Source organism: Oryzias latipes, chromosome 1, assembly GCF_002234675.1.
Source record: "Oryzias latipes chromosome 1, ASM223467v1".
NCBI lineage: Eukaryota > Metazoa > Chordata > Actinopteri > Beloniformes > Adrianichthyidae > Oryzias > Oryzias latipes.
This window is the reverse complement of record NC_019859.2, coordinates 24,537,872-24,562,612: the sequence shown is the minus strand read 5'-3', so window position 1 is coordinate 24,562,612 and position 24,741 is coordinate 24,537,872. Positions and strand designations below refer to the sequence as shown.

Below are 24,741 nucleotides of genomic sequence, written 5' to 3'. Positions count from 1 at the left end.
AAACACCACTCTACTACTCTGGACACGACTGCAAATTTGTCATATGCTTCTCAAAAAGGTTTTACTTGTTTTTGCCCAAAACAATGCCAATGCTCACAGGCCAGCCAGTGACAAACAGAGTAAAAGGAGTCAGACTAAACAGATGTTTCCTCTAAGTGAGACCAAAACGTCATGCAAAGACAGAAAGTATCTTTGACACTTTAGATAAAGATGGCAAATAATCAGCTGTACCTCACAAATACATCACTCTAGTCTTTAAATACCTGCAGTGCTGACAGATATACAAAGTGTTGATGGGTCATTCTGCCATGTCAGAACAAGTTTAGGAATCTGTTTCTAAGATACTGCAAAGCAAATGACCCATAAATATTTCCATTCAAGGAAACAGACAAGTCATCATATTTTAATGTAAGAGCAGTTTTGTAATCACAAAAATTGATAAATTGTTGTTATAATTGAGGTTCCGATGAGAAGTTTTGCAGCTGATCCAGCATGACTCTAGAGCAAGTAACTGGGCTCAAATATTTCTATGAATGTGATATATACACACACACACACACATATATATATATATATATATATATATATATATATATATATATATATATACATATATATATGTATATATACACACACACATATATATATATATATATATATATATATATATATATATATATATATATATTTATAGGGACCTATAGATCATGAATCTTTAGAAATATTTTTCAAAGTGTGGAACTGAACGTAAATATATTTAAAACAAAAAAAAAGGCTACATCCAGAAATGGAATCTTGAAAGTTTAACTCCATAGAATGACAGTAGGGTCTACCTATAAGACATGATCCAGGACTACGCAGCTTCAATTAGACACAATTAAAAGCTTGAGATCCATGAAAGGATTTTCAAAATAAAATACCAAATCGTTTTATTTGCTTGCTGCACAAGCAATGTCCGTGCATGTGACATTTTACTAATGCATTTACACTTGTTGTTTTATTGATTTATTGTCTTGTTTGTTATCGAAGAAATATTGCCATTTGGCTGTTGTTTTATTTCAGCAAAAATAAACAGACAGTTTATCATTATTACTATTATTAACATTTTTAATGTTATTATTTGTATTATTTATTTATTTCTTTTTACTGAAAGTCTAACATTACAAATTAATGGGAATATGAGGTTTCGGTTTTTATTCTGAAATGCGTGTAGCACCATTTCCGGAACATAGTTACCTTTCTATGGCAAACTTGATGCCTGCCTCCAACTTCACTGGAGGTGAAACAGGCGTGTGTGTAAAAGCCGCTTGCTGTGTAAGACGCAACCAGAGACGAGAAGCGCGCGCGCAAGGCGAGAACAGCTTGATCCAACTAAAGGACGGAGACTCAGCTGTAACAGACCAACTTTCAAGAAGCCACTGTGCAGCTGACTGATTTGCACCAGAACAAGAAGATTCTAATATTTGTAGAGAGAATTACGCACGGAGCGTCATTCCGGAGTGAAGCAACTTTTACGCACGGACCTTTGGAGATGCAACGTTTCATTTATAAGGAGAAAACTGAACTATTATCAATCATCGGGGAATTGCGAAGTGATCAGTTTTGACGCCTTTGGTCTGGAAATTTGTTTTTTCAAACACCTTGACTTGGTGGATACTTATTGACATACTTGGATTGGTTTATTTTTAAGAGCGTGTTGAACTGCATTCCAAGATTTTAGGAATATTTGATGAAGGAACTGTATCTTATGTGCCCCACTGCGCACTGACGTGATCCCTCTGACAGTTACCCTTGATATCTCCTTGACTGAGTGATTTTTTTTAATTTAATTTTTATTGTAATAACAACATTATGGATTGTCAGACGTCAAAGCAGCGGTATGGATAGAGTCAGACGTCTAGCCTCCGTGTGAGTCACCGTGAGCAAACATTTGGATAAGCGGCGCTTATTCGCCGTGACACGTTTGGGGATATTTAACAGTGCGTGCTTTGCGCAGGCGGTCAGCACACGACACACTGGGACGAGAGTCGGTGAAGCCGCGGGATTGGACCCCGCTGTGCTAAATGCCCAGCCGGTCGCTTGCGGCTCCTCAGGCTGGGCGGCAACATGAGGTCTTGGGTCCTGCTGCTGCTGCTGGCTGCGATTTTAACGACCCTGTCGCAGCTCGGGAGCGCTGAGGTAAGTAAGATGTGGGAGAAATACAAGGCCATAAAGGGAGATAAAAGACTGAATAGAATTAAACTTTCCTTACAGTCTGCAAGGCTGTAGCAAAAATCTATGTGCGTAAAACCCCCTCCAGACTAATAATTGTCAGTACTGGCAGAAAGATTGTATGAGGTTCCATTTGTGCCAAAAATATCAAAATGTGTTTTTGCGTCCACTGCTATGTCTTTGGTCCATTGTCTATGTCTACTGATCGTGTTTTTGCGTCCACTGTCTATGCTTTGGGCTCATTGTCTATGTCTATTGAACGAGTTCATTTTACATTGGTTCATGTCTATGTATTACTAAGCAATATCTTCTGCATGCCCATGATTCTTTGATTATTACTTTGTATTAACTTTGTGATGTATATGCTTGCTTTATCCTTAAACTTTATCTTTGTCATTGTCCTTATCCCATGTCGTCTAACTACGGCGTCAGGAAGATTCTTAGCAACTGTTGCTAGTGTCGTTTGCTACGTCGTCTCACCATGTCGTCAGGAAGATCCTTACCAACCGTTGCTAGTGTCGTTTGCTACGTCGTTTCACGTGTCGTCAGGAAGATCCTTAGCAACCGTTGCTAGTGTCGTTTGCTACGTTCTCTCACCATGTCGTGTCCTTAGATCTTGCTGTATTTCAAATTTTGCAAAGGTCGTCAGAGAAGTCTTTTGTACGGTCGATAAATTGTTTCCCGTATTATCACGGAACAAAACAATTAAAAAAAACAACTTTATTGACAATCCTGCAAACGCGCACTGCCAGAAAGGGGAGGGGGGTGCAGCGTACAACGGTTTCACGTTCCCGTTTAAAGTTATTTAGAGTATGGCTTTAATTAAATTTTGTGATGAAACTATTATTTAAAATTATTTTGAAAAATGACTGATCTTTATAAAATATGTTGTTACAAATCTGATGGATAAACGAGGATCAGACGGGCTAATAAGAGCCTTATACTGGTCCCGAGTGCGCCATCTCATGGTCACATAAATCGATTAAAAAGAAAAGCTCAAAAACCAGTCAGTTTTCGACTGTTATATTCATAATTAGTGAATCGACCCACTATAATTTGAGAAGGTAACTCATCGAAGATATTTTAAAGGCCTCCTTGCAAGGCCCCCGTAAATCGTTCAGCGGCAACAAAATAAATATTGCCATGGACTAATGACTTGAGGGTTTATTTCTGAACAAATACATTAAATCAACACCAATGTGTTTGTAATTTTATTATTAATAAATCAGCCACGTTTTTCATGATCAGAACACAGCACATTCATAAATAGTCTTCGTAAAATGTTCATATTTATTATGTGTCATTCTCCGCGTTAAATAGAAGTAGTTCGCCTCCAGATCAGGTGGTGGCGGTAATGCGCCACTTTGTTTTCGTGTCAAGGTTGTATGCATGCCCCCACCCCCACCCTTTCTGGCAATACGCGTTTGAGGGAATATCAAAATAAAGTTCATCTTAAAAACGTGTTGTCATGGTTAACCCTGACGTCTGCTTTGATAAACATTTCTTTTTCGTTCTGTGGTAGTACAGGAAAAAATTTACCGGCCGTACAAAGGACTTTTCTGACGACTTTGGCAAAATTTGAAAAACGAGAACATCTAACGACAAAACACGGGGAAACGTCGTAGCTAACGACAGTAGCAAACACCGTAGCTAACGACAGTAGCTAACGACAGTAGCTAACGACAGTAGCTATCGACAGTAGCTAATGACAGTAGCTAACGACAGTAGCTAACGACAGTAGCTATCGACAGTAGCTAATGACAGTAGCTAACGACAGTAGCTAACGACAGTAGCTATCGACAGTAGCAACGGTTGCTACGACAAAGTGAGACGACCAAAGACATAGACAGTGGACACAAAAACAGATTTTTGGCACAAATGGAACCTCATAGAATGAGACTGACAGATCAATCGGGTGGAAATGTGCATTTCATCCATACAGATGCCTTTTCCTTTAAAACAGTTTCAATGGGTTAAAACTTAACACTTTAAAAGCATCACTTCGTAGGGTTATTTCAGTGAATACAGCCAAAAATGCTGTAGAATGGGATCTATTTATTTCAAGTTTTGTCAGATTTCATGGTCCCCTTCAGTGCCACATAAACAGAGCCATTTAGTCCCAGAAAAAGGCAGGGTCTATAGCCATCAAGAGTTAAGTTACTGCAAAAGGTTGCTGCTAAAATCCATTCTTCATTGTCATGACTAGGTGGTTTCCCGTTTTCACCTTTTTTAATTTATCTGTGATGAATTGTGTCTGTGCAGGTAATCAGTTACTTCATGTCCTGCAAAAAATCTCTGAACCAATTCATGGCTGCACATGCACTTGCAGGAATCAGGCCCAGAATTTTCATGAACACAAAAAAGGTCAAAGCTATTGATTGTGTTGCAGTTGCGTATGTGTCATTTTGCTCATGGAGGCCCTGATGGATGGCATGATAAAAAAGATCTTCATGCTACATCAACAATAAGCATTTTCTGAGGTGCAATCTTTTTGACATCCTTTTTTTACCTAATTACCTCATTCTTTTAGTGATATGCTGTACTATATAACTACCTTTCTAAGATTTTTAAAACAAGTGCAGGTGTTTCTAACATGTTCTTGTAGCATTTTTTCCATGATGGAGGACATCTAAATAACAGGTTAAGATTAAAACTGCATTTCTGTGTATTTATTTATTCAAATTATGAGGGTTCAGGTGCATATAAAAACCTGCCATTTGATAAAGCTCTCAGTTGTGACCCAAGACTTAAAATGGGCGGTATTGTTTCAGTTTTGCTATCATTGGAAGGGACTGTAAGATAGAGGGAGATGTAAGCAGAAGTTGACAAAAAAGGACATTTTTTTCTTTTTATTTTGGCAAAGAACTGTATAATCATAATTGAAGGACCACTGTGAACGCTTTTATAATGGATAAAAATATAGTTGGAGTGGAACTTTAAGTAAGATCTTTGAAAGAAAAAAAGGATTATTTTCGTTTTTGCAAAAAATTAAAAATCAGTTTACCAAAAAATCATGCTTCAGAACAGTGACTTTACTCATTAATCATGTCAATCTCAGGTCCCGGCTTCTCTGTCTGACACATTCTACATTTTAAGGAGACTAAAATCCTATAGGTCTAAAGGCTAGCTTTAAACATGTTTGTCTTGGTTCAGTTGCACCTGGCCTTGGAAAATTCTGCACATCTCTTAACACATAAATCAGCATAAAGTTACTTTGGAAAAGAATGGAGACCCCACCCAAAAAAAAAAAAAAAAAAAATCAGATTAGGGACTGCAAAATTTTCTGTTAGCTGTTGCATTTAATCCAGTCAGATGTGTGTGGTCATTCAATAAGTGAGACATTGTGCTTCTTTTGTAAATCCACTTACACAGTTAAATACATAACAATAATCACTTAAAAGGGCAGATCTCAAGCTTTTCATCATCTGCTGGTCAAATCACAACTGCTGTTTGATGGCTTTTGAACAGGTTGTTGTGTGACTCTTGTCTCAGCAGGCAGGCTGCCTGCTGCCTGCATGGTGGCTTGATCCATTTTACATAAGAACAACAACTAATCTGCAAGGGATTTCATTGAGCTTGTGTGCCATGTTGCAGCATGTGTGGAGTTTTTTTTTTTTGCATGGACACATCTGGACACACGGCCTGTTGTAGCAGCATTTAGTGAGAGCTCTGTGTTTTTTTGCGGTGTTAGGGGTTATGCCTTTAGGAGACACACAGTGGCATGAGAGCGTTTGTAAGCCTTGCATAGAGCTGTTTCTGATGGGAAGAACTAAACAAGTGATCACCTAAAAAACATATTTACGATAAAAGGAATTGGTTAAATTTTTTTTTTTACCTCTAATTGAAGAATGGATTAAATATTTTCACTTTCCAGTAACAGCATGTCTACCCTATCTGCTCTTATGACTCCACACAAACACAGAACTTGAAGTTACATCAATGAACCCTCAGAGTACAAGCCTGCAGGCTGCAACGGCATTAAGGGTTGCCTTCCCAATGGATCCTACAGCTTTACCACAAGTTATAATAAGCACAACTTTCTGAAATAATTGGGTTAGTCTGTTACTTTTTACTTCGAACAGAAGGCAGATGTTGGTACCTTCTGTTCGCAGGCGTTTTGACAGGGCTATAGTAACACGTCTAGTCTTTCAGTTAAACTGAACAGATTTCGTCATAGTGAGTGGTGTCATAACTGTGTTCGCTTTCGGTACAAAACGCTGCAGGTGTGTTGCTGTCATTGGAGTGAAAGCTTGACTCATTGCTGGAAAATCTGGTTTATTGTTTTAGGCTTTTTAATGCTTATTGTTTTTAAGTCATGGTCATACACATTAAATCTCTTATTTTCATTTAAATAAATCCCCTAAATGGCTCATCTGTTTAAAGAAGAGTGAGTCAGATGATGGAAGTAGTGAATGAGTTTATGAGCTGATTAGGTGGGGGGATTTGATCATCACATTATGCTAAATTGGTTTTCCATTCAACAAGAGAACAAGGGCTTTATTTCCATTCTTATCTAATTAGTCTGTTGTCTTTCCTCTGTTATTTCTCCATCAATCATGAGCACTTTGTGAGGGGTGGCGGCTGTTGGAAAAGCTTATGTTCTCCTCTTCTGAGTATGCATGTGTGATTGACAGCGTACCCACCGAGCTCAGCAAGTCTATCCCCTTTATTGCAGAAGAAAGCTGGCAATCCGCCACAACTTTGATGAAAGTGTTGTGACATCTATGAGTCACTCGTCATGCAGATTTACTGCTTTTTTGTGTGTTTTTGGTTTTTTCTCACATAGTTTGTGCTTGTTTTTGGCTGAGTGTGTGTGAGCCGTCTGCCAGGCCCATAATTACATTCCAGTACACTTCACCTTTCTCCTCAAACATTCCATACTACCTTGTTGCCTTGCAGGGTTCCTCCAAGGCTCTGTGCAGCACGTGTGTGTGTGTTTTCTTCAGTGCTTGTAAGTCATAACATCCTTCCTGTCTGTTTTTTTAAGAATATCACTTGAAGAAGTTATTTTAAAAAGAGGATAAGTAATAGACGCCTTGAAGACCCATTCCAGTGAAAATTGTATTTTTAGTTTTTTTAATATGTTCTTGTGTTCTCATGATGGAAAACATACATATAATTAAATATAATTTCTTAGTATTTCTGTATTCAAATTGTTGTAAATTAGGAGCAGAGGAAAAAAAAGCCATTTGTAAAAGATCACATTTGTTACGTAGAAAATACAATAGCCAGGGCAACACGCTCTCTGCTCTGCTCCATTCTGATGCATTCACTTGCAGGCGTTATCGTTTTCCTCGTCTGTTGAACTGGTAATGTTAGGTTGGGGGGTGTGAGAGGATGTAAGCTAGCGGGAAAGCATGTAAAACATATGGATGACGGGAAGTGGAGCTGGCTTACTCAGCACCAATAGTCCCACAACTCAGAGGACCCCGGTGTTGTCCCGGTCTGGGTGGGCACTGTGGCGATGTTCCGGTGGCCAGGCTGGCTCCTGGTATGAAAGGATTCCCAGATACTGTTTCCTCACAGCAGAGCTAAGCCATACTTGTTTATTTATTTATTTATTTTACAGTTACATAGTCATATTTCATTGTACGTGGGAGCCATGGGTCATGTGGTTTAATGGAGGGGAGTGGGAAGGGTGAAGGGTGGGTTGGGGTTTTTATTGTAATGTTGTGTGTTTACTGTTTTTAGTGTTAAAGCGCTTCGAGCTGCACAAAGTGCATGAGAAGCGCTATTTTATAAATAAAGTTTGATTTGATTTGATTTGAATTTCGAATGAACTACAGCCACTCTGCAGAAACTATGTCCTAGAAATTATGATTTGGGGGAAAATGGCATATTCATTTTATTCATTCATTCATTTCTGGACTTTAAGTAGGTTATACATTTAGAAAGTAACTACAGAGAGTGTAGTAATAAAGAATGTTGGTGCTCCTTATTTGTCCGGTTCTTGTTTTTTTTTTAAACTGGGGCTATGTTTGTCCGTGTGAGGAACTATTTCCTGTATATGTGTTCCACTCTCTAATTTGTGAGTGTGTGCTTTGGCTCAAGTGCCTACGATAAGTGCTGGGGACTGTAATGATAGCACACTACAGAGTGAAAACTGTTTGTATGTGTGTGGAGTTCTTTCAACAAATTTGAGGCGGACAGTGGTTAAGCATCTAAAGGCAAATGTGAAAAGTGGGGGCGAGTATGTGCGCACGCATGTGTTTGCTTTACTAGGTCAGCCAATGGCTCGTGAAAGTCATCCAGGTGTCCTGAGCCATCGCCGCCCACAAAGCAGACAGGGACAAGAGAGAGAAGAAAGCAGGAGGTTGGAGAAAAACAGGACATGAAAGGATTTTACAGTCGACCCGGCTCAGAAAGTACAGATGCTTCAAAGCAAATGAAAGAATGCCATTTAAATCTGAGCTGGCCTGTTGTGACAAAAATTATCCAGTAACACAACAAAAATGCTCAATAATGATATTGTCCAAACAGTCAAGGATTGTAGGCACACCATGCTTTTATTGCATGTTATTATTGTCTTTAAATTTTGAAGCCGTTGGTTTCTATTCATGCTTTGTTCTTTTTTTATTGAGAAAAAAATAGCTACAAATAGTTCACAACAATGTTCAATGAAAACATGCATTCCACTTTGTATTCAGAAGTATTGGACGATTTGAATAAAATTAAATTGAATTTTTCTTATGTTGAAATCTTTTTTGGTAATCTCATTAAAAGAGAGAACAAAATCAGGCAGAAAAAATATCACTTTATAATTTTCTTGATTAAATTCTAACATTGCAAGAGAATGTTTTACTCGAAAACCACGTACCAATACTTTGTTTTTAAGCAAACAAAACACACACTTTTAGAATATTGATGCAGTTATTCTTAGTTGGAACAGTGCTTCCTGGGAATAAATATTATCCCGCTGGATTGCCTACTTTTCCAAAGGAGTCCAATTATAGTTTTAAAAAAATTGTTATATAAGCAGAAGATCAGATTAGGTACATATTTTGCCAAAACTTTCTGGTACTGCCAAACAGCTTGTTTCCTACAAACTCTCGTTTGGCAGATTTTTAAAATCAAAAGAACAAATAATATGGACATTAAATGTTTCAGCTATGTTTATTAAAAAAGTCTCAGTACTGCTTTCAAAGACCCACTCTGATTAGAATTGTGTTTTTGGTCTCTTAAACATGTTCTTCTGACATTTTCCTGATGATGGCGGAGATATATAATGAAAATCATGCTCAATTTTACGATTATATGTATTGATTCAGATCACTGTGAATCATAAGATGACAAAAAAAATGCCATTTGAAAAAGCTTGTATTTGTCATGTAGAAGCTACAGGCCACAAACTCCCTGCTCTGCTCTCCCTTCTGATGCATCCACTTGCAGACTACTGGATCCATGGACGTCATTTTTTTCCTCATCTGAGCTGGAATCTGGCTCAAAACTGTATCTGGATAGCTCCAATATAGCTCGCCATTGTTGTTGCACTGGTAATATTAGGTTGGAGTTGTGAAAGGGTGTAAGCTAGCAAGCTACCGTGTAAACAGATGGATGTCAGGAAGTAGGGGCGGGGTTGCTCCGCACCAATGGTCCTGTCCGCAACAGTGAATTTGTGATGAACTCCTGCTGCTCTGCTATGCTACTATGTCCTAGAAAACAAGGTTTTTTGATTTTGGCCAAAAACAGCATAATTATAATAAAAAAATGATCCTACAATAGTTCAAAAGATGATTGGAAAGGGACTTTAAGAATGGGAAATGGCAGATGTGGTTGACAGCCTGTCTATTAACACAAGGGAACGCACTCTGAAAAGGGGGCGGCTGTGATGCAGAAGGAGCCATAACGGCCGGGTGCGTCCATCTTATAGTTGTTACTTTTGCTCACACACTGCTTTAGACATCACAGTTCTTAACCTGCCATCATGATTGTGTTGGTCAAGCTGGCAAATCTGCATGTTGAACCTCATTCAACTAATTTAATGTGGTTTAAATCAGGGTTGCAAGGAAGATATTTTGTTGTGTCTAAACCTCTGGATTAGCTCTCTAAAATCTCACTTTGTGCAGAGCTTTGTCCTCTTGGAGATCAAACCTTTGGTGCAGACTGTAGATAGGGCATAGCCTCTGGCTGTATTTTTGTGTCTCTTTACGATCAGATTTTACCATAACATGCCCCCATCTCCAACATCCCACTCTCCCCTTCTCTCATCTTATTTTTCAACAAACAAAATAAAGGTTTGCCTCAGCTACAAAAGGAGTTTATACAGATATACACCAGAAGATTTATAACCTCCTACTGTTACAGTAAAATCTGTCTGTTTGCTCAGCTGTTGGACAAGACCAGTGAAAAAGAAAAAAACAATTTTACCATACTATAGCACTACCTCCGCCAAAATGATTCAAGTTATTATATTCACTTGTTTACCCTAGTGGTGTGGATAGAAATTGGACTTTACCTTCAGTATGTTCAAATGAATCCCTTATGCTACGTTCACACCGGGCATGTGATGCGCTTTCAGCGTGTTGTGTTAACACTGGGCTGTCATTATCCGATAGCACATGTACCTACATGTACCTACAAAATATCACAGTGGTGTGAACCCCGTGAATTTTGCTCCAAGGTTTTCCTTTCACAGCTCAATTCGCATATATATGAAAGACTTGGTGTATATAATTCCGGACAGGCACAAACTGCAATTCATAATTTCTTTTCTGTGATGACTTGTCAAACAGTTGGGACTTCCATGTTTCGAAACGCACGCTCATTTGAGAGTTTTAAACGCAGAGGCCCACATCGTGCATATACGTGCGTTTACATAGACTTGTCATTAAGGGTGGTCGGTTGAATGTGCGTTTCTGAGGCCGATTTGAACGTAGCTTCAGACAAAGCACTAAAAGGGCAAAAATAGGATAAATGCAAATATAAGCTACAAGAAAATTTCAAGTTGTCAGTTTATTCACTTTGATGACAAAAACATTTACAGTTTTTATGTTACTGAGTAATGCAACTTTATGGAATTCACTTTCATCCTCCATCATGCTGAAGGTTAAAACCACATTAACCGCATCTTCAATCTTAAAAACAACATTTGTTTCATTTGTCACTCCTTAATTTGTTTTGGTATCTTTCAAGCATGTGACTGTATAAAAACCGCCTCAAGATAGTATCAGCAAACACTCAACCGAAGCAAAACATGTTGCAGCGTTCCCTTGTCTTGCTTTGATCTTCATGGAGACACAGTGCAAGTTTCCCTCATATACAGGCAAGTGGAATTCATAATGAAGTCATGCCATGACATTCATTAAAACTTCATTAAGACTAGTTTATTTTCCTGAGTGCTAAATAATTACAGAGTCAATTTAGTAACTGTGTGCTTCGCGGAGTTAACTTAGTTTAACAGAAAGATTGAACCTCTTTTTTGTCTGTCAAAATGTTTGGAACTCAAATAGAAAGTTGACAATAGGGCCACCATAGATAAGGTGTATGAAGCAGACAAATAAAGACTGCTTGTGGAACTACAGGAGTAAAAGTGGTGTTTGTGGGTAAACAGCAACAGCAGCCAACACCAATCACAATAATTTCCTCCGCGGGGAGGAAATGAAACTGGAGCAAGTTTGACTGGAGATCAGGCGCTAAGATATTCCTTCTCTTTTCTTTGAAAATCATTTATCTTTCTATCTCTACATTATTAGTGATAACCTCAATATTCTCCACCTTTTGGTGAAAAACACAAATAAGGAGAATTTTAACCCCGTGCTTTTTCAGATTCCAATCTGTTTAAGTCCCACTCCTACTATATTTTTTTTCTATTGTAAAATTGTTCCCAGTGGTCTTTTAGTTTTATTTATGCCATTTTAGGTAAGATCAAAAAGCCTATGTCAGTTAAAAATCTGTCTCTGGGATGTGTGTGTGTGGGGGGGGGGGGGGGGGGGGGGGGAGGGGGAGGGGGGGGGGCATTTGTTGTGGAGCAACCCCGCCTCCCTTCCCTCTCCATCGCTGAGAGCTCTGTTTGTGCGTTGCGCACAAGCTTATAGCCCTAAGCCAACAATAGCGGTGCAAAAAAAATGGCCAACAATATTGGAGCCACCCAGCCATACACCTTGGAGCCTTATGCCAGCTCAGACAACAAGGAAAACAAAGACGTACAAACGGGGTTAAGGAAGAGGAGGAGCGGGGCAGTGAGACTTTGGGCAGCACTTGGCACTCGTTGCATCTTGAATCTGAGCTTTTTTATATGGCGCGTTTTCATCTGCTCCTGATCCATCATGACACAAATAAAGAAGTTTTAATCTTAAGTTATTTTATAAATGTCCTCCATCATGAGGAAAATGCAAGGAGAACATGGTAAAAACACCAAAAACACAATTTTTATTTACTGTAAAGTTCATTATATTTCAGCATGTACGTTGTCAGTGGTCAGAGCTCTGTTCCCCCTTCTGGTCATCGGGGGGAACCATCTCCAGATTTCTAAACACACTTCATCTCCCAGCATCCCCAGGACACAGTTTCTGTTTGCCACACTGGCTTTAATTTGCAATCACTCACAGTCTACTTAAGCACTGCACTGAGCCTCACTCAGTGTGAAGTATTGTTTGTGCCACTCTGCCTTCATAACTGAGCGTTGTATCCTGACATAGTCTTCGGATTTCTTGACCATGTTATGTCTCTGACTCTGGTTGCCTCCCGCCTGCACTGAATCTCACCTGATCCTGACTATTCTCGTTGTTTCTCTGATGCTTCCATGCTTGTTATTGACCCCTGCCTACCTGAACCTGATTTAGCTTTGTAAACTTTTAACTGAGCTAATAAGCCTGCTGCAATTGGAACCAGCCGTCTGCCAATTTTGTGGTATATGTCTTCTTATTATTGCACATGCCAACATTTTACATCTATAATTGTTCTACTGGTTGAAAAATAATAAAAAAAAATAATCACTACAGTGACTGGAATACAATAGGGTTTGACTGTGTTTCAAAAGGATAGAAAACTTGTAAAAAAAAAAAAACAGAAGTGACAGATTTAAAAGTTTTTATAAATGGCTGCAAATGTTTTTTTCTTTGAACACCTTAAATAGTTTGGCGTTTGTCTGTTGACTTCTTTCATAAGTGTTGGAAAAAACACTGGGTTTATTTCTTCAACCCAATTCCTGGGGCAGCCATGTTGGGATTTATTTTTCTGTCACTTTTTGAAGCAATACCAATTTTTGAGTTATGGTGGTTTAATCTTAACCTAATTTATATATTTTCGTCTAAAATTATAGTATTTTTTTCCTAAGTTAAAATAACCCAGCAAAAGGTTAACCCCTTTTTAACATCAGAATTGGGTTAAAAACAACCAAACTATGAGGTTTTTAGTGTGTAACAACAAAACCTGACCTGTTAACACAGCCAATGATGCAGTTTAACCATTTTTTAAGCGGTTTCATCAAGTCATTCTTTAATTTTGGCACAGTTCTACCACATTCTTTCTCGCCATTTATTTTCCAGGCTTTTATGAATGATAATTATAAATGTAAATCCTACAAAATGACAAAACTCATCATCTCTTTTATCTACTCTTCTTCAATGTATGACTTCACTGTTAATTCTAGTAAGTGTTTTTTTAACAACCATTTTTCTGTACTATGTTTCTAAAAACTGCACCAATACTACTTTAAGCTTTATCATTTCATATTTTGGACTTTCATCCCCTCTACTCAAATCAATGTTATGCTTTCTAATAAAAGTAAAATGGGGAAAAAAAATTAAAAAGGGTAAATGTCTCTTATGTGAAAATGTTTCCTCACTTTAAAGACTGTGCTGGTGTAAACACAAATTCAGGGGCTCATTTTGGATAAATATTTTTTTATGAAGTAGGCAACAGCACATCTGACATTCTCTCTCTGTCTTTGTGACTCTCTAGGGTGATCCACTCCCTCCATCCCTTGTTGACCTGGTGAGAAATTCTCCCATCTCCTCTGTAGACGACCTGAAGCTGCTGTTGCAGCAGGAGACGAGTGAAATAGGTAAAAACCAGCAGCGCTTGCAACACACACGTACAAACACAGACAGTAATAACATCCACATGGGGGAGGTAAGCATGTGGGTGTGCATGCACAGCCTTGAAGACAGAGGAATGTGGTATGAAAGTGTCAGCATGATGCCAAGCATCATGTTCAGGCAATAGTCTGCAGAAGAGGGAGCTGCAGTGAGGAACCAGCTGATGAGGAAGACAAGAGGGAGCTGCAGCGACCTTGTGAGCAAGACCGATGAACACAGGAGGGGGGGGGGGGGGGGGGGACTTCCAATACAAGGTCATTGCATTGTTCCTCAGCAGGTTTGAATTATGGATGTGTGCATTTGTGTGATAGAAGGAGACCAACCCCACTCTATACTTTCGCCCCAAACTGAGTTCAAACAAACTCATTCACACACAATGATTGGCAGATGACCCAAAAATGTAGTAGAATTCCCAGCCTCAGAGGAACCAAGTCACACATACATATATTAATAGACAGGCCTTTGATCATCCAATAGTGCATAAATAACACAGTGACATAGCAGCGACCACAGAGAGGAACCAGTGCAGGGAGGTAGAAACAAGGCACAAGGAAGTGACTCAACATGGAGGCTTTTGTCTGAAACTTGAATTTTTTATAGTTTTCACACTATTACATATAAATGATTCTAAAATATGTCCCTGTCCTAGTTAATCTTTGTAAAGATTGTGCCTGAAGAGCTCTTAGATTGATTTGAATCAGGCTGAGATGCCCAGGAAATCTTAGAGCGGTAGATGGTAAAGAAACTCCAGAGATACCCAAAACCTAACCCTGTATGCCAACTACATCAAAGAATCGACAGAAACATTAACCATAGACATGTTCACACGCTGAAGTAACATTGGACATTAATTGTGCCCGACCCTGTTAAATGACGGGGGAAGGAAATAGTAGCAAGGTCTGAGCATCTTCAGGGTAACAAGGCAACTTTAAATTTTTTAAAGACTCTCATGATACTATAAAAATGAAAGAGAAAGGATTGGAGGACTGCCACTAAACATTATGATACAGATAAAAGCCCATGTAAAACAGCTCCTAAAAGAGAGAGTTTGTTCTCTCAGAGAGAAAGCTGTTCATTAAGGCTATCAGGCAATTAAGTGACGCCTTTACATCTGTGCATTGTACAGCCACACACCCGTAGAGGCCAAGAGCAATCTATCTGGGGATATAATTAGGACTAGAGGGTTATACTATGAAATAATGGCAAATGTTAGAGTTCAAATACACTCTCTCATAGCCACGAAAGAGTTATATTTAACAGCTCATATGCTCATACAGCTCATGACATATTGTGGGAGAAAATGGCCTAATTGTTTCAGCGGGGGGAAAAAGAAAAAAATGCTTCCTTTGTGCAGTGAACAATATTTAGTTAAAAACCAAAAAAACTTTTTTTTACAGTTTTCTAGTTGGTCCTCCAGGTTGTAATTGTTAACTAGTTTCATTTGGAACACATGTGGTTGACTTGCCCTTTTTCTGCTTTTTTTAAGAGGATGAAGAGGACGAGCATGATACTCTTCCAGACCCCACACATGCTCGATTCGTTCGCAGCCTCTGTAAGTTCCTGCTTCTTTTAATAGCACTGTCTGATTGTAATCATGTTTAAAATAACTTGAATTATTTTTATGACTCCTACTTTTTCTTACTCACTCATAACAGCTGAGGCACAGCCAGCACAGCAAGCAGTCTGCAAAGTCCGAACAGAGGTGATGGAGATAACAAGGTCAATGCTGGACCGCCGCAACACCAATTTCATGCTGTGGCCCCCGTGTGTAGAGGTGCAGAGATGTTCGGGTTGCTGCAACACTAGGCAGCTGCAGTGCGTTCCTGTTGTTACCTCCAGCAGATACCTGCAGGTAACACCTTCTACAAAACTGCCTCACATCAATATGTGATCTCCCAAATCCATTAATTAAAAGAATTAAATATTTAAATTTGAAAAAGGAGAATGTTATTTCCTATGTGTGACACGTGTAATTTGTCATTTCTCATTTTCAAGAAAGTTAGTGCTAAAATAGTTTTCTTGAAACATCTTTGATAATCTAGGTTGTTTTTTAAAGGAATGTGTTGTGATTCAATTGTGCATTTTGGGTGCAGCATGTTACCTTGACAACGTACTTTCCAAAAACACAAACACTATTTTTATGACAACCAAAGCTTCATAGCTTGAAATGGCAATAAAAAGTGAAAAATCCCAGTGTGCCACAGTCATCCAGATCCCAGGAGCTGTTAGGAAAAAAAAGACTTTCAGCATCTTTAAATCTTATCTATGAACTCCTTGTTTAATTCGTAGAAAAACAAGCATTAAACATTTAGTTCTTTGATGAGGGTCATGACCTGGGCTGTTTCTTAACAGTTGCTAAGCAACAAGCAAAAATTCCAAATATTTACTTTTTTCACAAGTCCCGGCATTAGACTTCAGCTGAGTTTTTTAATTGTTAACTTAATCATTTAGACATACAGTATAGGATGGTCACTACACAGCTACACCAACTATTTCTGAAGAACTAGTTATCCTTCATTGATAATTTGGGATTTGGGCAAATGTAAAATGAAAATTACTTTCCATAAAAGATAACCGTTGAAAAAACAAAGGTCAAGGTGGATAATAGTTGAACACATACTAAAAGGAAACAAGATCATTGAACCTAAAACAGAAAACATGTACTGTATTTTCTGCTCTATAGGGCACACCAGATTATAAGGCACACCGTAAATGAATTGTCAATTTTTGAACGTATGTCGGTTTTGAGATGCACCAAACCATGAGGCGCTTTAAGCGAAACAAAAGAGTCAGAAATAACTCTGTCAGTCAGACAGACTCTGTTAACTGTGTTCACAGTAACTCTAGAATATGTCTGTAACACGCTACACATTAGCCATGTTAGTGTATAAATAAACAGACTGATACCACTAAAAGAAATGTTGCTTCTGTCACAACGATAACTCCCAGCCTTATTTGTAGCCTAATACTCAAAAAACACATTTCCACACGGCTACACATTAGCCGCGTTAGCGTGTTCACAATGACACCATAACTATGTTAGTAACATGCAAAAAAAGACAATGCGACACTGCTACACATTAGCCCCATTGGAAGCATTAGTCACTTTAGCGTATTCACAATTTACGTAACTCCCAACCTTGTTTGCAACACATGTCCAACTTCCCACCCTAATTCCTATCTCCTAAAACACTATATAGTGCGGGACTATGTAGTGCCCTTGGTTTTAAAAGCAATTTGGACACCATGCTCACTACTTTTTTTTTTTCTTTTTCAAATGGTGAATGTGACGTAATCGATTTCATCAATTGAAAATCTTATTGATATGAGCGTTTGTAATGAATATTTATGAATCCACTGTGTTCTGAGGATGAAAACGTTAATGGTTTATTAAAAAAAAATACATTTAAATATATATATTTTTTGCAAAAAATTTTAAACGCAATGCATTGTGGTCTGTATTCACTAATCTCTGGAGCGTAAATGCACACTGGTTTTTCGCAAAGACTTCTGGGAAATTTCTAGGGCACTTGACTTTGAAATTGTAAATTTGGACAGCACTACAAAATGGCGAACGCACTATGTAGTGCAATATATTGTGAGTAGTGAAGGAATTCGGACACAACTATAAAAAACAGACTCATACTGCTAAAACAATCTTTACTGTGGCTATGCTCACTTCCAAACCATTTTGACAGAGCGCAGTGTACATCCATATCATAAACTACACTGGGCACAAAGGATAACGGAAAAAAGTGATTTGTAATTTTGTGCTTCTTTTCCATTTTTTCAGGTAATAAAGATCCAATACATAAACCGAAAGGCCCACTATGAAAAAGCCATCATCTCAGTGGAGGATCATGTCAGCTGTAGGTGTCAGACTGCCTCTTCAGACATCTCTCGCTTCACCGTTCAGAGCAACCCCAGTCCTCTGGCACCTCCACTACAACAACCGCCGCCATCCTTCCACCATCCGCTCTCTCCTCCCCGGTCAGCTCACCCTCCATCATCTAAGACTCACACCTCCAAGGCTGACCTCCATCGCCATGATGACCTAAAGCACAACCAGCAACATTACAACTCTGAGGAGCGTGATCCAGTAGCGAGGCAATGGCATCAAGGAAGTTACACTCAGCTGGTGCGCTGGTCGCAACCCAGAGTGCATCATGCCACAATGCACGCGCTGCCGGGAGTGCACCAAACCACAACTAGTATGAACAAAAGCTGGCCATCTGAAGCAATGGGAGAGCATAGAATCATGGGAAGCCCCCCACAGCCAGGACATGGTAGTGGCTATGATGGGAGCAAGGAGGAGGGTGGCCAGCCTGAATTCAACAGTGATGTGCATTATCCTGACCATGCATCGAGGCGGCTGCAGCTGTTGCAGCATCAGCAGAGACAGCAGTATCAGGATCATCAATCCCAGTATCCACAAGATCACAGCTATCTAGGAGCACAATACCAAGAGTTAACAACACAAATCAGACTCAGTTCTTTGCAGTCAGACAGCGCTTCACCTTTCAGCCCAACCCAGGCACCCAGTTTTGGATGGAAATCCTCACATCCTCCAACTACTCATCAAAAAGATTCAGTGACCATCCAAAAAACTGCACAGGTCACACATTACAAACAGACTGAGACTGAAGGAATCATTCAGAAAGAAGGAAGGGCGGAAAGTGGGTCAACTAATAGTGGAGATTCAGTCGGGGCAGAGTTGACCAATCATGGGAAAGAGAAAGACTCTAAAATGAGCATTGAGGAAGGTCGTTTAACAGAAGAAGAGAGGAGACAAAAACTTCTGGAAATAGTACAGAAGGAGCCAGATAAACCTTCTCTTCTCCATCTACCACATTTTCAACAAAGACCAAAGCCAACCACATTGAAAACAGGTACAGTTGAACCATGTGAGAAAATGAAGGGGGCGATGCACATTAAAATCTAGTTACTTAGACGATAAGATTAGGAAGTTTTCCAGGATAGTATTGTTTAACTGCAATGATGCAGTTAAACAAATAACAGACTTGAAACTGTGAAAACATACACCATAAAAACACCCGAAAACATATATTCATTTTGGTTCACCTTTAAACATACAATACTATAAATAAATTAGTCTATTGCTTTCATAATCTCACTGTTTCACTGATTTCTTTTTATTGCAATTTTGCTTCATTCAATCTCGTCCAGTGCCATGTCTCGTGTACAGAATTTGTTCAGTTTGCCAAATTTACATGACGCTTCAATTGCGATCAGATCTTTGATTTTCATACTATAATATTGGACCTTTTTTTCTACAAAGGTTTGAACTTTGAGTGTTTAAACAAGAGAGCAAAGTGTGAAAACCTTTAGAACGTAACCCCCACGATAAACGAGAAGATCACTGAACTAAATTAAAGACTCTAACTTTTAAAATGACCAACAAAACCTGATTATAATTTTTTTTTAAATGTGAAATGATGGCTAATCATAAATTCAATGGTATTGTTGATTATTCAAGGGACAGTTACTGTTATTGCAATAGTCAGAGTGCATGATAGAATGGTCACTAGGGAGGGGGACTTGTACTGCATGAGAAGATAGAAGGAAAAGGAGTTGGTCAATGAGAAAAGGGTTAAAGAGTACAGAGAAGAGGAGGAATCTGTAGTGTTCTGGTACCCCCTAAAACAAACTGAGAGATGTGCCAAGTTGTGGAAATAGAAAAAAATAAAGAGTGGTGGAAGCTCAGCTGAGGTCAAAGGTGAGATTTGTTGAAAGCACATGAGAAGAAGGTAAATTATTTGACTTAGGGTCAACTGGGTGGAGCAACAGAGTGTAGACAAGGAAGAAGAGCGGGTTGGACTTGCTCCAACCCCCAACAAGATATGTGACAAAACAGAGTCAGAATAAAAGAAAAGGCTGTCATGAAACCAGCCGTGCTGGATGATTTAGAGACAGCTGTGCTTAGAAAAGGGTGATAATGTTGATGTTCTCTTTGAGATTGACAAATTCAATAGGATCAAGAATAAGTAAAAGAGAACAACAACTCATGTTAGGATGTTTTAGGGATGGAGGCGGTGATTGCGGTTTGGGCATGTTCTGCAAGGGAATAGTAGATATCCTGATAAAAATGATGCTAAGATTAGAGATGAAGTTTATAGGACAAAGAATTCTGTGCTAGTGGTTTAGAATTAAGGGAAGAAACTGAGTTGGTTAAGTGTGTTAATATGTTGATGCCTCATTAATAACCCAAAGAAGGCCCAAAGAATGTCTGGTGACGGACATTCTCTGGGGTGGTGGGCGCTTCTTCATATTAGCAGATTCTGCAGATTCGCGGATGTCTCTGGTCCCTGACCCCCGCGTATATGAGGAGAATGCTGTATAAGGCAGTCATTTAAAGAAAAAGAAATCGAGGCTTTTAAGTGCGCCTTAAAGTGTTGAAAATAATAACGATGTCATGTGTCTTGATGAAGCAGTAAAAATTAGGCTAAGGAAACTCAATTATTTTTTCAATGCATCAACATTTAGCGTTCTTTGAGTGATTAGTCCATTAAAATCAATGAATGCAGTTTTTTGTGCATAAAATTCTTCCTTTAGGTTATGGGTTTGTGGTTTGGGTTCTGTGGGAATTGTGTCAGCTTTGCGACTTGTCTAGTAATTTTTGCTGGTATAGACTGTGAGAATTAGTGAGTTTCCTGCACAGGAAGCAGCAAACAGTACACGTATGACAAGTTACTAATAGTCACAATGTGTCCTGCCATTCTTTCCCAGTCCCCTGGGAGGCTTTCTGTTGGACAAACCTGTAGCAAGCCACAGTCTTTGTCGCAAAGGCTTTAAAATTCAACTAACTAACCTCAATGATCCATTCATTCTAGAGCACGAAGACGTGAAAACTTTTGTTACTTTTCCTATGAGCTATTTCAATATCAGTGAGCATTCAAGTGTTTTTGTGCAACATTTGACAAAACGCTTGAAGTCTCACTTTGATTCAACGACATGAGTAAAGAATTAGTCAGAAATTAAAATTTAAGATCAATTTTCAGAATATATATCCTCCATCATCAGAAAAATGCCACAAGAACATGTTCAAAAACACCAACAACCAAAAAACAGTTTTCATTGGAGTGGGACTTTAGTAGCTTTAATAGGACAGATAATGCAGGACTTTGATTAAATTATGGAATTGGCAATTATTTGGTAACAAACTACTTGGGTTTTAAAAAAATGATACAACTTACATGCAACAGCATCTTGAAAGTTGTCATTGGTCTCATGTCTATTGTTGCTTTATTTTTAATTTAGCATTACCAACTGCAGCTCCCATGTTGGCATCAGCTCGTCCGGCGCCATTTCGACCTGCTTCACCTCGTCGCAGAAGAAAACACCGCAAACGCATCAGCAAGGCCGCTATGAGAGCTATGATCATGTAGAAAAGGTGAGAGAAAGCTCAAGATAAAATCAGGAAACATGTTTGATTCCCCAGCAATGATATCAGAGAAAATACAAGGGAAGAAGAAGTTGTAGGAATAATTAAAGGGAAATATTTAATGTGAATGAACCATTTGTAGGTTATTAATGAGGTATCAATTTGAGAAACATATTAACACACATTTGTCTCTACTTTGACAGGAAGCCATTAACCTAACTGAATGATCCATCCATCCGAAAGGATGTGGAAACACAACGGTCTGTTTCCTAAAGGCCGGAAGTTTGTAGCCTTTGGATTGATTGAAAGTGGTGGACAGGTCCTCCTATTTCTTTGGACAACTTCACAGGACATCTGCTCTCACCTCCTGAGGCATAACTAAGCGTCCTGCTTTCTGGATTGAATAGGTTCAGTGTTATGAACTCCTGGGAATAGTACACACTGGAACGTGTTTGCCATATTTGTTTGAATTACAAATGCCATAAAGGAGGATGTTTGGAAGTGCCCCTGAAGAAAAAAGCTAGACATATAGTAGCCATTGACTGGCTACATTTTCTGTGTTGTAGCAAAGTGACTGAATTTTTGATTAAAGGCTAGAAACAGGACAATGAGGACACTGGACTGAACCAACATCTACAAACTGGAGACTGAAACTCACGCCTCAACGCCAAACTTTACTGTACTGTTCTTTTACCGCGTCTCAATCTAACATTATCTTACACTGGAGTAGGCAAACACTGATCAAAATACACTGAATTTAGAGAAGACTTCTGCTGTGTACTGTAGCTAGTTATACTGGGAAATATCAATAAACTTTTCATTCTTAGAAACTGCTGCCACATCCAAATGAAATAATATAACAAAAAATAAATAAAAATGCCTGCTTTGATAGCATACTAGGAATATCAGCAAGTCTTAAAGGCCTGACTTTTAGAAAAGGCTTTTATGTAAAAATGCTTTTAGAGAATCATTTCCAAGGGAAAAATAAAATGTTATTTCTTAACTTATTAAAAAGAAGATATAAATTCCTCCGGTTCTCAATTGTAATTATTGTTTCTCTTGCCAGGTTACAATTGTTGGTTGTAAAACTGTTATTGTATGGAATGTTTTTTTTATTAAAAAAAGAAATGTTGAAAGTACATTTCAGTTTCTTGTTTGTGTGCATGTAAAGGGACATTCAATTGCATGGTAAACGTGCATGTAAACAGTGAGAGGGTTTGCACTTTAAACCACCTCCTTAATCTTTGTCCTGTGGCTGAGACCTCCAGCAATGTCATGCAATTCAAAGAAGGGGTCAGCAAAAAAGTCTGGTTGCTATAGCGACACATAGACGCTGATGTCAACTGAGGAGTATCATATGGTGAAAGGGAGATGGGGGAGATGGTGTCAGCTCTGGAATTGCTAGAAGATGAATGACAGAGGTAGAAGGGGGTGGGAATGGGGGTGGGGGGTGTAAGAGCACGGAAGCATGACAGAAATATGACCAGAAGAGATATGACGGCTAAAAGGGGTTATGTGCGGCTGAAAATATGACAGCAGAGACAGTCAGTTGTTCAGAACTTGACTTATGTGAGAGAATGATTAAATGTCATTAGCTGGGTTTCGCCCGCAAGCTCTGTCAGCAGATTCTGGTGAGCAATGATAGAATGACGAGTCAGCTCTGCCTCACATGCTCAGAAATGAAGAAAGTTTACCGCAAAGATGTGCACAGTTGCAACAACCCTATTTACTTTATGTACCAAAAACAGAAAAGTTAGACTTGATAGGCAGAAAAAGTCAAATGTTCACTCTGATTTTTTTTTCTATAGCAATGCTCTACTGGGAAAACCTGCATTCCAGCATTCACACCAATGATATTTTTACACTTGTCAACTACCTAAGCATTTCCTGCAGAACATTCACATGTATTCTTCACTTTGGCAACAGTGCTACAGAACAGGAGCATTACACCTCTTCAAGGCAACAGCCCGAACTATACTCTCCTGAGAACTCCTCTTATGCCCATTAGCTCTTAGAAGGGACTGAAAGAGCAGAGCGAAAAGGAAGAGGTGTTTATTCTCTACTGACTCCCAAAATATCAATTTTTCATGACGTGATGACATTTTTGCAAAGCAGACTAAATCAACAGACATCCGTCCAACAGTCCAAATGTACTGAGATCAGACTGTAATGCAAAGAGAAGACTTCTGCTGTGTACTGTAGCTAGTTATACTGGGAAATATCAATAAACTTTTCATTATTAAAAACTGCTGCCACATCCAAATGAAATAATATAACAAAAAATACGCTTGTTTGTCTGATCGTCTTCATCCACTTTTCTGTTTTTGGGGTTTTTTGTGGTCAAGCCCCTGGCAGTCATACAGTTGTACTGTGATGCACATTTAGTTTTGAAGTTATCTACTATAAAACAGTGCTTTATTTCTATACTTTCGTTTAAAAAGTCCGAAGTAATCAATGTTACACTTAACCCTTGTGCTATCTTAGATGACCCCACCCTTGCATTGACGTGTTCTCCCTACCATGACAAAGGTTTATAAAGGTGGAAAGATTTCATGTAATCATTGGACACCAGTGAAGATCACAAAAAAGGCTGCGCACTGTCTAGTGGGTCTAGATGACCCAACTCCCAATGTTAAAGTGCCTAGGATAGCACAAGGGTTACATCAATTTCACAAAGAAGACAACAGTATTTTACCATTTTGAATGCCAAATCTTTGGAACCAAAATGTTGTAGTTTTAAATAAAAGCACTCAGTGTCAGAATTTTTTGGGATTGTATGCTAGTACCAAGCTGCTGTGAGTGTGCATGGGTGTGTGATTTGTGTGCGACAGACTGGCGACCTGTCCAGATAGTCCCCTGCCTTTGCCCACGAGTGGCCAGGATAGGCTCCAGCAGCCCCGTGACCCCGAAAGGGACAAAACGGGTTTTGAAGATGAATAAAAACAAATGTTTTGGTAATATGTAAATAGTTTATCTGAATTGACTTTACCTGAACTGGAGATTCTAAACAAACAACCTCAACAATAATTGCAGTTATAGTGTCTCCTGAATCCTTCAACTTATGAAGGTTTAGTTTCCTATATCAACAAT

The 24,741-nt window shown here is 38.9% G+C and overlaps 1 protein-coding gene across 2 annotated transcripts; it reads left to right on the top strand.

Moving 5' to 3' along the window:
• The first annotated feature begins 1,289 nt into the window (after window positions 1-1,289).
• Window positions 1,290-22,782, top strand: pdgfb (platelet derived growth factor subunit B). Of its 2 annotated transcripts, XM_004066112.4 has the most exons (8): window positions 1,290-1,908; window positions 1,997-2,178; window positions 14,113-14,215; window positions 15,736-15,801; window positions 15,905-16,101; window positions 18,043-19,138; window positions 21,528-21,660; window positions 21,855-22,782. In XM_004066112.4, exons 2-7 carry the CDS (start codon window positions 2,107-2,109, stop codon window positions 21,653-21,655), a joined length of 1,662 nt encoding a protein of 553 aa, XP_004066160.2. In that variant the 5' UTR covers window positions 1,290-1,908; window positions 1,997-2,106; the 3' UTR covers window positions 21,656-21,660; window positions 21,855-22,782. The 2 variants fall into 2 exon arrangements, with proteins under 2 accessions (XP_004066160.2, XP_023814665.1); XM_023958897.1 differs by having other exon boundaries at window positions 1,290-2,178.
• Window positions 22,783-24,741: the final 1,959 nt, after the last annotated feature.

Bases quoted from the DNA above. Each gene is read 5' to 3' on its own strand.
- pdgfb (XM_004066112.4), top strand. From the start codon at position 2,107: ATGAGGTCTTGGGTCCTGCTGCTGCTGCTGGCTGCGATTTTAACGACC. The intron at 2,179-14,112 runs GTAAGTAAGATG...GTGACTCTCTAG, and splicing joins CGCAGCTCGGGAGCGCTGAG to GGTGATCCACTCCCTCCATC. The intron at 19,139-21,527 runs GTACAGTTGAAC...TTTTTAATTTAG, and splicing joins GCCAACCACATTGAAAACAG to CATTACCAACTGCAGCTCCC.